Source organism: Coregonus lavaretus (assembly GCF_964263955.1).
Source record: "Coregonus lavaretus genome assembly, contig: HAP1_SCAFFOLD_404, whole genome shotgun sequence".
Classification (NCBI taxonomy): Eukaryota; Metazoa; Chordata; class Actinopteri; order Salmoniformes; family Salmonidae; genus Coregonus; species Coregonus lavaretus.
The window spans coordinates 428,143-439,300 of NW_028160743.1; the positions used below are offsets into that span (position 1 = coordinate 428,143).

The 11,158-nt window shown below is 48.3% G+C and overlaps 1 protein-coding gene across 1 annotated transcript in view; it reads left to right on the forward strand.

Annotated features, from left to right (window-relative positions):
- LOC311121495 (attractin-like) overlaps nucleotides 1-10,849 on the forward strand; it is a gene marked incomplete at its 3' end in the record, with an annotated part of 38,128 nt that extends 27,279 nt beyond the window's left edge. Inside the window, exons 5-6 of the mRNA XM_084195977.1 lie at nucleotides 5,925-6,127; nucleotides 10,681-10,849. Of these exons, the coding sequence (XP_084052103.1) occupies nucleotides 5,925-6,127; nucleotides 10,681-10,849 (372 nt within the window). The remainder of the gene's footprint in view (nucleotides 1-5,924; nucleotides 6,128-10,680) is intronic.
- Between the last annotated feature and the right edge of the window lie 309 nt (nucleotides 10,850-11,158).

The window sequence follows — 11,158 nt, forward strand, 5'->3', positions numbered from 1 at the left end:
TCCCCTGACCTTATAACCTGACTGGCTTCAACATCTCATATAGGTAACCCTTAACCCCTGACCTTATAACCTGACCGGCTTCAACATCTCATATAGGTAACCCTTAACCCCTGACCTTATAACCTGACTGGCTTCAACATCTCATATAGGTAACCCTTAACCCCTGACCTTATAACCTGACTGGCTTCAACATCTCATATAGGTAACCCTTAACCCCTGACCTTATAACCTGACTGGCTTCAACATCTCATATAGGTAACCCTTAACCCCTGACCTCTATCCCCTGACCTTATAACCTGACAGGCTTCAACATCTCATATAGGTAACCCTTAACCCCTGACCTTATAACCTGACCTTATAACCTGACTGGCTTCAACATCTCATATAGGTAACCCTTAACCCCTGACCTTATAACCTGACCGGCTTCAACATCTCCTATAGGTAACCCTTAACCCCTGACCTTATAACCTGACCTTATAACCTGACTGGCTTCAACATCTCATATAGGTAACCCTTAACCCCTGACCTTATAACCTGACCGGCTTCAACATCTCATATAGGTAACCCTTAACCCCTGACCTTATAACCTGACCGGCTTCAACATCTCATATAGGTAACCCTTAACCCCTGACCTCTATCCCCTGACCTTATAACCTGACCGGCTTCAACATCTCATATAGGTAACCCTTAACCCCTGACCTTATAACCTGACCGGCTTCAACATCTCCTATAGGTAACCCTTAACCCCTGACCTTATAACCTGACCGGCTTCAACATCTCATATAGGTAACCCTTAACCCCTGACCTCTATCCCCTGACCTTATAACCTGACTGGCTTCAACATCTCATATAGGTAACCCTTAACCCCTGACCTTATAACCTGACCGGCTTCAACATCTCATATAGGTAACCCTTAACCCCTGACCTCTATCCCCTGACCTTATAACCTGACCGGCTTCAACATCTCATATAGGTAACCCTTAACCCCTGACCTCTATCCCCTGACCTTATAACCTGACCGGCTTCAACATCTCATATAGGTAACCCTTAACCCCTGACCTTATAACCTGACCTTATAACCTGACTGTTCAGCATCTCCTACAGGTGAGTCTGGCCTCTCAGGGCCTCTCCTTAGTACCAGGTGAGTCTGGCCTCTCAGGGCCTCTCCTTAGTAACAGGTGAGTCTGGCCTCTCAGGGCCTCTTCTTAGTACCAGGTGAGTCTGGCCTCTCAGGGCCTCTTCTTAGTACCAGGTGAGTCTGGCCTCTCAGGGCCTCTTCTTAGTAACAGGTGAGTCTGGCCTCTCAGGGCCTCTCCTTAGTACCAGGTGAGTCTGGCCTCTCAGGGCCTCTTCTTAGTACCAGGTGAGTCTGGCCTCACAGGGCCTCTCCTTAGTAACAGGTGAGTCTGGCCTCTCAGGGCCTCTCCTTAGTAACAGGTGAGTCTGGCCTCTCAGGGCCTCTCCTTAGTACCAGGTGAGTCTGGCCTCTCAGGGCCTCTTCTTAGTACCAGGTGAGTCTGGCCTCACAGGGCCTCTCCTTAGTAACAGGTGAGCCAGTCGCTGCAGCAGGGCCTCTTCTTAGTAACAGGTGAGCCAGTCGCTGCAGCAGGGCCTCTTCTTAGTAACAGGTGAGCCAGTCGCTGCAGCAGGGCCTCTTCTTAGTAACAGGTGAGCCAGTCGCTGCAGCAGGGCCTCTTCTTAGTAACAGGTGAGCCAGTCGCTGCAGCAGGGCCTCTTCTTAGTAACAGGTGAGCCAGTCGCTGCAGCAGGGCCTCTTCTTTGTAACAGGTGAGCCAGTCGCTGCAGCAGCTCTTCTTAGTAACAGGTGAGCCAGTAGCTGCAGCAGGGCCTCTTCTTAGTAACAGGTGAGCCAGTCGCTGCAGCAGCTCTTCTTAGTAACAGGTGAGCCAGTCACTGCAGCAGCTCTTCTTAGTAACAGGTGAGCCAGTCGCTGCAGCAGGGCCTCTTCTTAGTAACAGGTGAGCCAGTCGCTGCAGCAGGGCCTCTTAGTACCAGGTGAGCCAGTCGCTGCAGCAGGGCCTCTTCTTAGTAACAGGTGAGCCAGTCGCTGCAGCAGCTCTTCTTAGTAACAGGTGAGCCAGTCGCTGCAGCAGGGCCTCTTCTTAGTAACAGGTGAGCCAGTCACTGCAGCAGGGCCTCTTCTTAGTAACAGGTGAGCCAGTCACTGCAGCAGGGCCTCTTCTTAGTAACAGGTGAGCCAGTCGCTGCAGCAGGGCCTCTTCTTAGTAACAGGTGAGCCAGTCGCTGCAGCAGCTCTTCTTAGTAACAGGTGAGCCAGTCGCTGCAGCAGGGCCTCTTCTTAGTAACAGGTGAGCCAGTAGCTGCAGGGCCTCTTCTTAGTAACAGGTGAGCCAGTCGCTGCAGCAGGGCCTCTTCTTAGTAACAGGTGAGCCAGTCGCTGCAGCAGGGCCTCTTCTTAGTAACAGGTGAGCCAGTCGCTGCAGCAGGGCCTCTTCTTAGTAACAGGTGAGCCAGTCGCTGCAGCAGGGCCTCTTCTTAGTAACAGGTGAGCCAGTCGCTGCAGCAGGGCCTCTTCTTAGTAACAGGTGAGCCAGTCGCTGCAGCAGGGCCTCTTCTTAGTAACAGGTGAGCCAGTCGCTGCAGCAGGGCCTCTTCTTAGTAACAGGTGAGCCAGTCGCTGCAGCAGGGCCTCTTCTTAGTAACAGGTGAGCCAGTCGCTGCAGCAGGGCCTCTTCTTAGTAACAGGTGAGCCAGTCGCTGCAGCAGGGCCTCTTCTTAGTAACAGGTGAGCCAGTCGCTGCAGCAGGGCCTCTTCTTAGTAACAGGTGAGCCAGTCGCTGCAGCAGGGCCTCTTCTTAGTAACAGGTGAGCCAGTCGCTGCAGCAGGGCCTCTTCTTAGTAACAGGTGAGCCAGTCGCTGCAGCAGGGCCTCTTCTTAGTAACAGGTGAGCCAGTCGCTGCAGCAGGGCCTCTTCTTAGTAACAGGTGAGCCAGTCGCTGCAGCAGGGCTTCTTAGTAACAGGTGAGCCAGTCGCTGCAGCAGGGCCTCTTCTTAGTAACAGGTGAGCCAGTCGCTGCAGCAGGGCCTCTTCTTAGTAACAGGTGAGCCAGTCGCTGCAGCAGGGCCTCTTCTTAGTAACAGGTGAGCCAGTCGCTGCAGCAGGGCCTCTTCTTAGTAACAGGTGAGCCAGTCGCTGCAGCAGGGCCTCTTCTTAGTAACAGGTGAGCCAGTCGCTGCAGCAGGGCCTCTTCTTAGTAACAGGTGAGCCAGTCGCTGCAGCAGGGCTTCTTAGTAACAGGTGAGCCAGTCGCTGCAGCAGGGCCTCTTCTTAGTAACAGGTGAGCCAGTCGCTGCAGCAGGGCCTCTTCTTAGTAACAGGTGAGCCAGTCGCTGCAGCAGGGCCTCTTCTTAGTAACAGGTGAGCCAGTCGCTGCAGCTGCTCTTCTTAGTAACAGGTGAGCCAGTCGCTGCAGCTGCTCTTCTTAGTAACAGGTGAGCCAGTCGCTGCAGCAGGGCCTCTTCTTAGTAACAGGTGAGCCAGTCGCTGCAGCAGCTCTTCTTAGTAACAGGTGAGCCAGTCGCTGCAGCAGCTCTTCTTAGTAACAGGTGAGCCAGTCGCTGCAGCAGGGCCTCTTCTTAGTAACAGGTGAGCCAGTCACTGCAGCAGGGCCTCTTCTTAGTAACAGGTGAGCCAGTCTCTGCAGCAGGGCCTCTTCTTAGTAACAGGTGAGCCAGTCGCTGCAGCAGGGCCTCTTCTTAGTAACAGGTGAGCCAGTCGCTGCAGCAGGGCCTCTTCTTAGTAACAGGTGAGCCAGTCGCTGCAGCAGGGCCTCTTCTTAGTAACAGGTGAGCCAGTCGCTGCAGCAGCTCTTCTTAGTAACAGGTGAGCCAGTCGCTGCAGCAGGGCCTCTTCTTAGTAACAGGTGAGCCAGTCGCTGCAGCAGGGCCTCTTCTTAGTAACAGGTGAGCCAGTCGCTGCAGCAGGGCCTCTTCTTAGTAACAGGTGAGCCAGTCGCTGCAGCTGCTCTTCTTAGTAACAGGTGAGCCAGTCGCTGCAGCAGGGCCTCTTCTTAGTAACAGGTGAGCCAGTCGCTGCAGCAGGGCCTCTTCTTAGTAACAGGTGAGCCAGTCGCTGCAGCAGGGCCTCTTCTTAGTAACAGGTGAGCCAGTCGCTGCAGCAGGGCCTCTTCTTAGTAACAGGTGAGCCAGCCAGTCAGCAGCTCTTCACCAAAAGAGGAAAGGTGCCACTTTGTTTTGTAAAACTGTATAAATATAGAAGGGAGTAGCAGGAAGAGGTTAGTTAGTTAGTTAGTTAGATGAGTTAGTTAACCAGGCTGGTTAGCCATGACCCTGACATCTGTGAAGGGCACGACACAAACTACCCAATGTCTCTCTCTGTAGTGTCTCATCGGGCCCCAGTGTCTCTCTCTCTCTGTAGTGTCTCATAGGGCCCCAGTGTCTCTCTCGCTCTCTGTAGTGTCTCATAGGGCCCCAGTGTCTCTCTCTCTGTAGTGTCTCATAGGGCCCCAGTGTCTCTCTCTCTGTAGTGTCTCATAGGGCCCCAGTGTCTCTCTCGCTCTCTGTAGTGTCTCATAGGGCCCCAGTGTCTCTCTCTCTGTAGTGTCTCATAGGGCCCCAGTGTCTCTCTCTCTCTCTGTAGTGTCTCATCGGGCCCCAGTGTCTCTCTCTCTGTAGTGTCTCATAGGGCCCCAGTGTCTCTCTCTCTCTGTAGTGTCTCATCAGGCCCCAGTGTCTCTCTCTCTCTGTAGTGTCTCATCAGGCCCCAGTGTCTCTCTCTGTAGTGTCTCATCAGGCCCCAGTGTCTCTCTCTCTGTGGTGTCTCATAGGGCCCCAGTGTCTCTCTCTCTCTGTAGTGTCTCATCAGGCCCCAGTGTCTCTCTCTCTCTCTCGTGTCTCATCAGGCCCCAGTGTCTCTCTCTCTGTAGTGTCTCATCAGGCCCCAGTGTCTCTCTCTCTCTGTAGTGTCTCATCAGGCCCCAGTGTCTCTCTCTCTCTGTAGTGTCTCATCAGGCCCCAGTGTCTCTCTCTCTCGTGTCTCATCAGGCCCCAGTGTCTCTCTCTCTGTAGTGTCTCATCAGGCCCCAGTGTCTCTCTCTCTCTGTAGTGTCTCATCAGGCCCCAGTGTCTCTCTCTCTGTAGTGTCTCATCAGGCCCCAGTGTCTCTCTCTCTGTGGTGTCTCATAGGGCCCCAGTGTCTCTCTCTCTCTGTAGTGTCTCATCAGGCCCCAGTGTCTCTCTCTCTCTGTAGTGTCTCATCAGGCCCCAGTGTCTCTCTCTCTCGTGTCTCATCAGGCCCCAGTGTCTCTCTCTCTGTAGTGTCTCATCAGGCCCCAGTGTCTCTCTCTCTCTGTAGTGTCTCATCAGGCCCCAGTGTCTCTCTCTCTGTAGTGTCTCATCAGGCCCCAGTGTCTCTCTCTCTGTGGTGTCTCATAGGGCCCCAGTGTCTCTCTCTCTCTGTAGTGTCTCATCGGGCCCCAGTGTCTCTCTCTCTCTCTCGTGTCTCATCGGGCCCCAGTGTCTCTCTCTCTCTCTCGTGTCTCAAAGAGCCGAGCCCAAACATCAAACCTTTCGACTGCTGCTGCCAGAACATGAGAGAACCAGACTCTTGCTCCAAAACATTTTGTTCTCAGGAATTTGTTGCTCTAGTAAAAAATCCCAGCTTTCTATCCCCCGTGTTGCTGTAATTCTACATTTTACAGGATTTGATGTTGTAGAGTTTTATATTATGAACCCCTTTGTCTCCTCCTCCTCATTAGCATACAGAATTAAACAATCAATCAGTATATTTAAATACCTTCTAACCTCATTCATCCATCGTTCTCTCTCTTACCTGTCTTTTTATCTCTCTCTCTCCCCCTTTCACCTCTCTGCCTCCCCTCCCCCCTCCCCCTTTCACCTCTCTCTGCCTCCCCTCCCCCAGGGTGAACACGTGTCCTAACAGCTGTTCTGGCCGAGGGGAGTGTCGCGTTGGGAACTCAACAGGTGCTGTGTATTGTGACTGTGATCCCAACTGGAAGGGCGAGGCCTGTGATATCCCATACTGCCTGTCAGACTGTGGATGGCCTGACGGGGGACACTGCTCTCAGGACACAAAGACATGTCGATGCCAGCCTGGGTGGCAAGGTGGGCACAGTCTCTATCTAACAACAAGCCTGGTGGGCACAGTCTCTATCTAACAACAAGCCTGGTGGGCACGGTCTCTATCTAACAACAAGCCTGGTGGGCACGGTCTCTATCTAACAACAAGCCTGGTGGGCACGGTCTCTATCTAACAACAAGCCTGGTGGGCACAGTCTCTATCTAACAACAAGCCTGGTGGGCACAGTCTCTATCTAACAACAAGCCTGGTGGGCACGGTCTCTATCTAACAACAAGCCTTTATGCTGATCTAGGATCAGTCAATATAATCTGATCTAAAAGTCCAAACGGATCCTAGATCAGAGCTCTTACCCTCAGCCACTAATGTTATTGACCTCTATAACCAAACTGTGCATTTTCTGATTGTATTCCACATATATGAGACTCATCACATTGTCTATGACCTTCTACATATAAGAGACTCATCACGTTCTCTATGACCTTCTACATATGAGAGACTCATCACGTTCTCTATGACCTGGATCTATTCATCCTGGAACGGTTTAATCCCAGCACAAGGCAAAAACAAATAATACATCACTATTAACTAGCTGTTATTGGCCCTCTGTTTTTATCATTAGTTTCTCTCACTCTTTTCCTCTCACTCTGTTTTTATCATTGTCTCTCACTCTCTCTCCTCTCTTTGTTGAAGAACCTTTGGCAGCGATTACTGCCTTGAGTCTTCTTGGGTATGATGCTACAAGCTTGGCACACCTGTATTTGGGGAGTTTCTCCCATTCTTCTCTGCAGATCCTCTCAAGCTCTGTCGGGTTGGATGGGGAGCGTTGCTGCACAGCTATTTTCAGGTCTCTCCAGAGATGTTCGATCGGGTTCAAGTCCGGGCTCTGGCTGAGCCACTAAAGGACATTCAGAGACTTGTCCCGAAGCCATTCCTGCGTTGTCTTGGCTGTGTGCTTATGGTCGTTGTCCTGTTGGAAGGTGAACCTTTGCCCCAGTCTGAGGTCCTGAGCGCTCTGGAGCAGGTTTTCATCAAGGATCTCTCTGTACTTTGCTCCGTTCATCTTTCCCTTGATCCTGACTAGTCTCCTAGTCTCCCTGCCTCTGAAAAACATCTCGACAGCATGATGCTGCCACCACCATGCTTCACCGTAGGGATGGTGCCAGGTTTCCTCCAGACGTGACGCTTGGCATTCAGGCCTAAGAGTTCAATCTGGTTTCATCAGACCAGAGACTCTTGTTTCTCATGGTCTGAGAGTCTTTAGGTGCCTTTTGGTGAACTCCAAGTCGGCTGTCATGTGCCTTTTACTGAGGAGTGGCTTCCGTCTGGCCACTCTACCATAAAGGCCTGATTGGTGGAATGCTGCAGAGATGGTTGTCCTTCTGGAAGGTTCTCAAATCTCCACAGAGGAACTATGGTGCTCTGTCAGAGTGACCATCAGGTTCTTGGTCACCTCCCTGACCAAGGCCCATCTCCCCCGATTGCTCAGTTTGGCCGATTCCAAACTTGGTGGTTCCAAACTTCTTCCATTTAAGAATGATGGAGGCCACTGTGTTCTTGGGGACCTTCAATGCTTCAGAAATGTTTTGGTACCCTTCTCCATATCTGTGCCTCGACACAATCCTGTCTCGGAGCTCTATGGACAATTCCTTCGACCTCATGGCTTGGTTTTTGCTCTGACATGCACTGTCAACTGTGGGACCTTATATTGACAGGTGTGTGCCTTTCCAAATCATGTCCAATCAATTCAATTTACCACAGGTGGACTCCAATCAAGTTGTAGAAACATCTCCAGGGTGATCAATGGAAACAGGCAGCACCTGAGCTCAATTTCGAGTCTCATAGCAAAGGGTCTGAATACTTATGTAAATAAGGTATTTCTGTTTATTTGTAATACATTTGCAAAACATTCTAAAAACCTTTTTTTGCGTTTTCAGTATGGGGTATTGTGTGTAGATTGCTAAGGATTTTTTGTTATTTAATCAATTTTAGAATAAGGCTGTAACGTATCAAAGTGGAAGAAGTCAAGGGGTCTGAATACTTTCCGAAGGCACTGTACATGTACAAATTACCTCCACTAACCTGTACCCCCGCACATTGACTCGGTACCGGTACCCCTGTATATAGCCTCGTTATTGTATTGTGTTACTTTTGATTAATTTTTACTTTAGTTTATTTAGTAAATATTTTCTTGACTCTTTCTTGAACTGCATTGTTGGTTAAGGGCTTGTCAGTAAGCATTTCACTGTAATGTCTACACCTGTTGTATTTGGCGCATGTGACCAATAAAGATTGATTAGATTAGATTAGTCTACACTGGTTGTTTACCATGATAACATTTGGAGGCATTTGTTCGGTTTATGTATAAAATAAAAAAGTACATACCGGTCGTAACAAATTAAATTCCATATTTGGTGACTAACAAACGTATTTTGACATTAGAAAGCTCACAGTTAATAGTGTTTAACATGATTTAATGGCTACCTCATCTCTGTACCCCACACATACAATTATCTGTAAGGTCACTCAGTCGAGCAGTGAGGTTTTCCAATGCCTAACAAAGAAGGGCACTGAAGTCATTCATGTGACAAAATACAATTTGATTTGGTAAATACATTTACATTTACATTTTAGTCATTTAGCAGACACTCTTATCCAGAGCGACTTAGTTAAGTTATTTTTTAATTTTTTTTATTTCATACTGGCCCCCCGTTGGAATCAAACCCACAACCCTGGCGTTGCAAACGCCATGCTCTACCAACTGAGCTACATCCCTGCCAGCCATTCCCTCCCCTACCTTGGACGACGCTGGGCCAATTGTGCGCCGCCCCATGGGTCTCCCGGTCGCGGCCGGCTACGACAGAGAGTAGGTGTCCTTTGGGATGCAATCAGCTGTTCATTTACACTGGACAATACTGTGGAGATATTATAGTCAGCTGTTCATTACACTGGACAATACTGTGGAGATATTATAGTCAGCTGTTCATTACACTGGACAATACTGTGGAGATATTATAGTCAGCTGTTCATTACACTGGACAATACTGTGGAGATATTATAGTCAGCTGTTCATTACACTGGACAATACTGTGGAGATATTATAGTCAGCTGTTCATTACACTGGACAATACTGTGGAGATATTATAGTCAGCTGTTCATTACACTGGACAATACTGTGGAGATATTATAGTCAGCTGTTCATTACACTGGACAATACTGTGGAGATATTATAGTCAGCTGTTCATTACACTGGACAATACTGTGGAGATATTATAGTCAGCTGTTCATTACACTGGACAATACTGTGGAGATATTATAGTCGGCTGTTCATTACACTGGACAATACTGTGGAGATATTATAATAGTATTGCACCATGACAGTTGAAAACAGAAGTATTTTTTTAAATATATGTTTTACCCAAAGTGGATTTCTGTTTTCTCATTGAAAAGTGTTTCTTGTTCTCTTGGCCTTCGTCAGAGCTTTTAAACTAAATATTAAACCATCGTTTAATTTCTGAATGTGTCGGCACCAGGGACTTGGGATGTGGCTGCGTTATTGATGTCATGTTAATCAGGCCTTTTGATATGAACATATAGTCCCCTGTAGCTCAGTTGGTAGAGCATGGCGCTTGCAACGCCAGGTTTGTGGGTTCGTTTCCCACGGGGGGGCCAGTATGAAAATGTATGCACTCACTAACTGTAAGTCGCTCTGGATAAGAGCGTCTGCTAAATGACTAAAATGTAAATGGATTGTTTTAGTTTTGTAGGCTAGTATACTTATTTATTGAATTAATGGATCACGGCTTAGCAGTAATGCTGATCTCGTTCCCAATGATCAGTGCTTTAGTTTGTTATGTTGTCCAGTGGTTCTGAATTTGCACCCGACTTTTTTCTGTGCAATAGCCTTTTGATTTGAAAAGTTTTGGTTTGTGTACTAGGCTATTTTGATTTAATTTAATTTATACACTACCGGTCAAAAGTTGTAGATCACCTACTAATTCAAGGGCTCTTCTCAATTTTTTACTATTTTCTACATTGTAGAATAATAGTGAAGACATCATAACTTAACAAAACTGATTGGCTCAAACGCATTAAGAAGGAAAGAAATTCCACAAATTAACTTTTTAAGAAGGCACACCTGTTAATTGAAATGCATTCCAGGTGACTACCTCATGAATCTGGTTGAGAGAATGCCAAGAGTGTGCAAAGCTGTCATCAAGGCAAAGGGTGGCTATTTGAAGAATCTCAAATATAAAATATATTTTGATTTGTTTAACACTTTTTTTGGGGGGTACTAGATGATTCCATATGTGTTATTTCATCGTTTTGATGTCTTCACTATTATTCCACAATGTAGAAAATAGTAAAAATAAAGAAAAACCCTTGAATGAGTAGGTGTTCTAAAACTTTTGACCAGTAGTGGACGATACAGCACTTTGGTTTCACTAATCATTTGGTTCCATTTCAAAATATGAATGTGTATTTAATTAAATATGATATATGGGCTACGGTGTAGGTCGTAAGTGATAGTCTGCAGATAACCAGGTTAGTCACTCATCCATCTTCTGTCGTCCATCAGGTCCAGACTGCTCTGTGTCCGTCCCAGCCAGCTCCTCGTTCTGGCAGAGGGAGGAGTACCCCGAGCCAGGTCTGGCCAGGGCTTCCCACAAGGCCGTAGTGGACCAGGGGGTCATGTGGGTCGTTGGGGGTTACGTCTTCAACTCCTCAGACTACCAGATGATTCAAGCGTAAGTACTGCATTTGTATTTATTATGGATCCCTGTTCCTGCCAAGGCAGCAGCTACTCTTCCCTGGGGTTTATTATGGATCCCCATTAGTTCCTGCCAAGGCAGCAGATACTCTTCCTTGGGGTTTATTATGGATCCCCATTAGTTCCTGCCAAGGCAGCAGATACTCTTCCTTGGGGTTTATTATGGATCCCCATTAGTTCCTGCCAAGGCAGCAGCTACTCTTCCTGGGGTTTATAATGGCTCCCCATTAGTTCCTGCCAAGGCAACAGCTTCTCTTCCTGGGGTTTATTATGGATCCCCATTAGT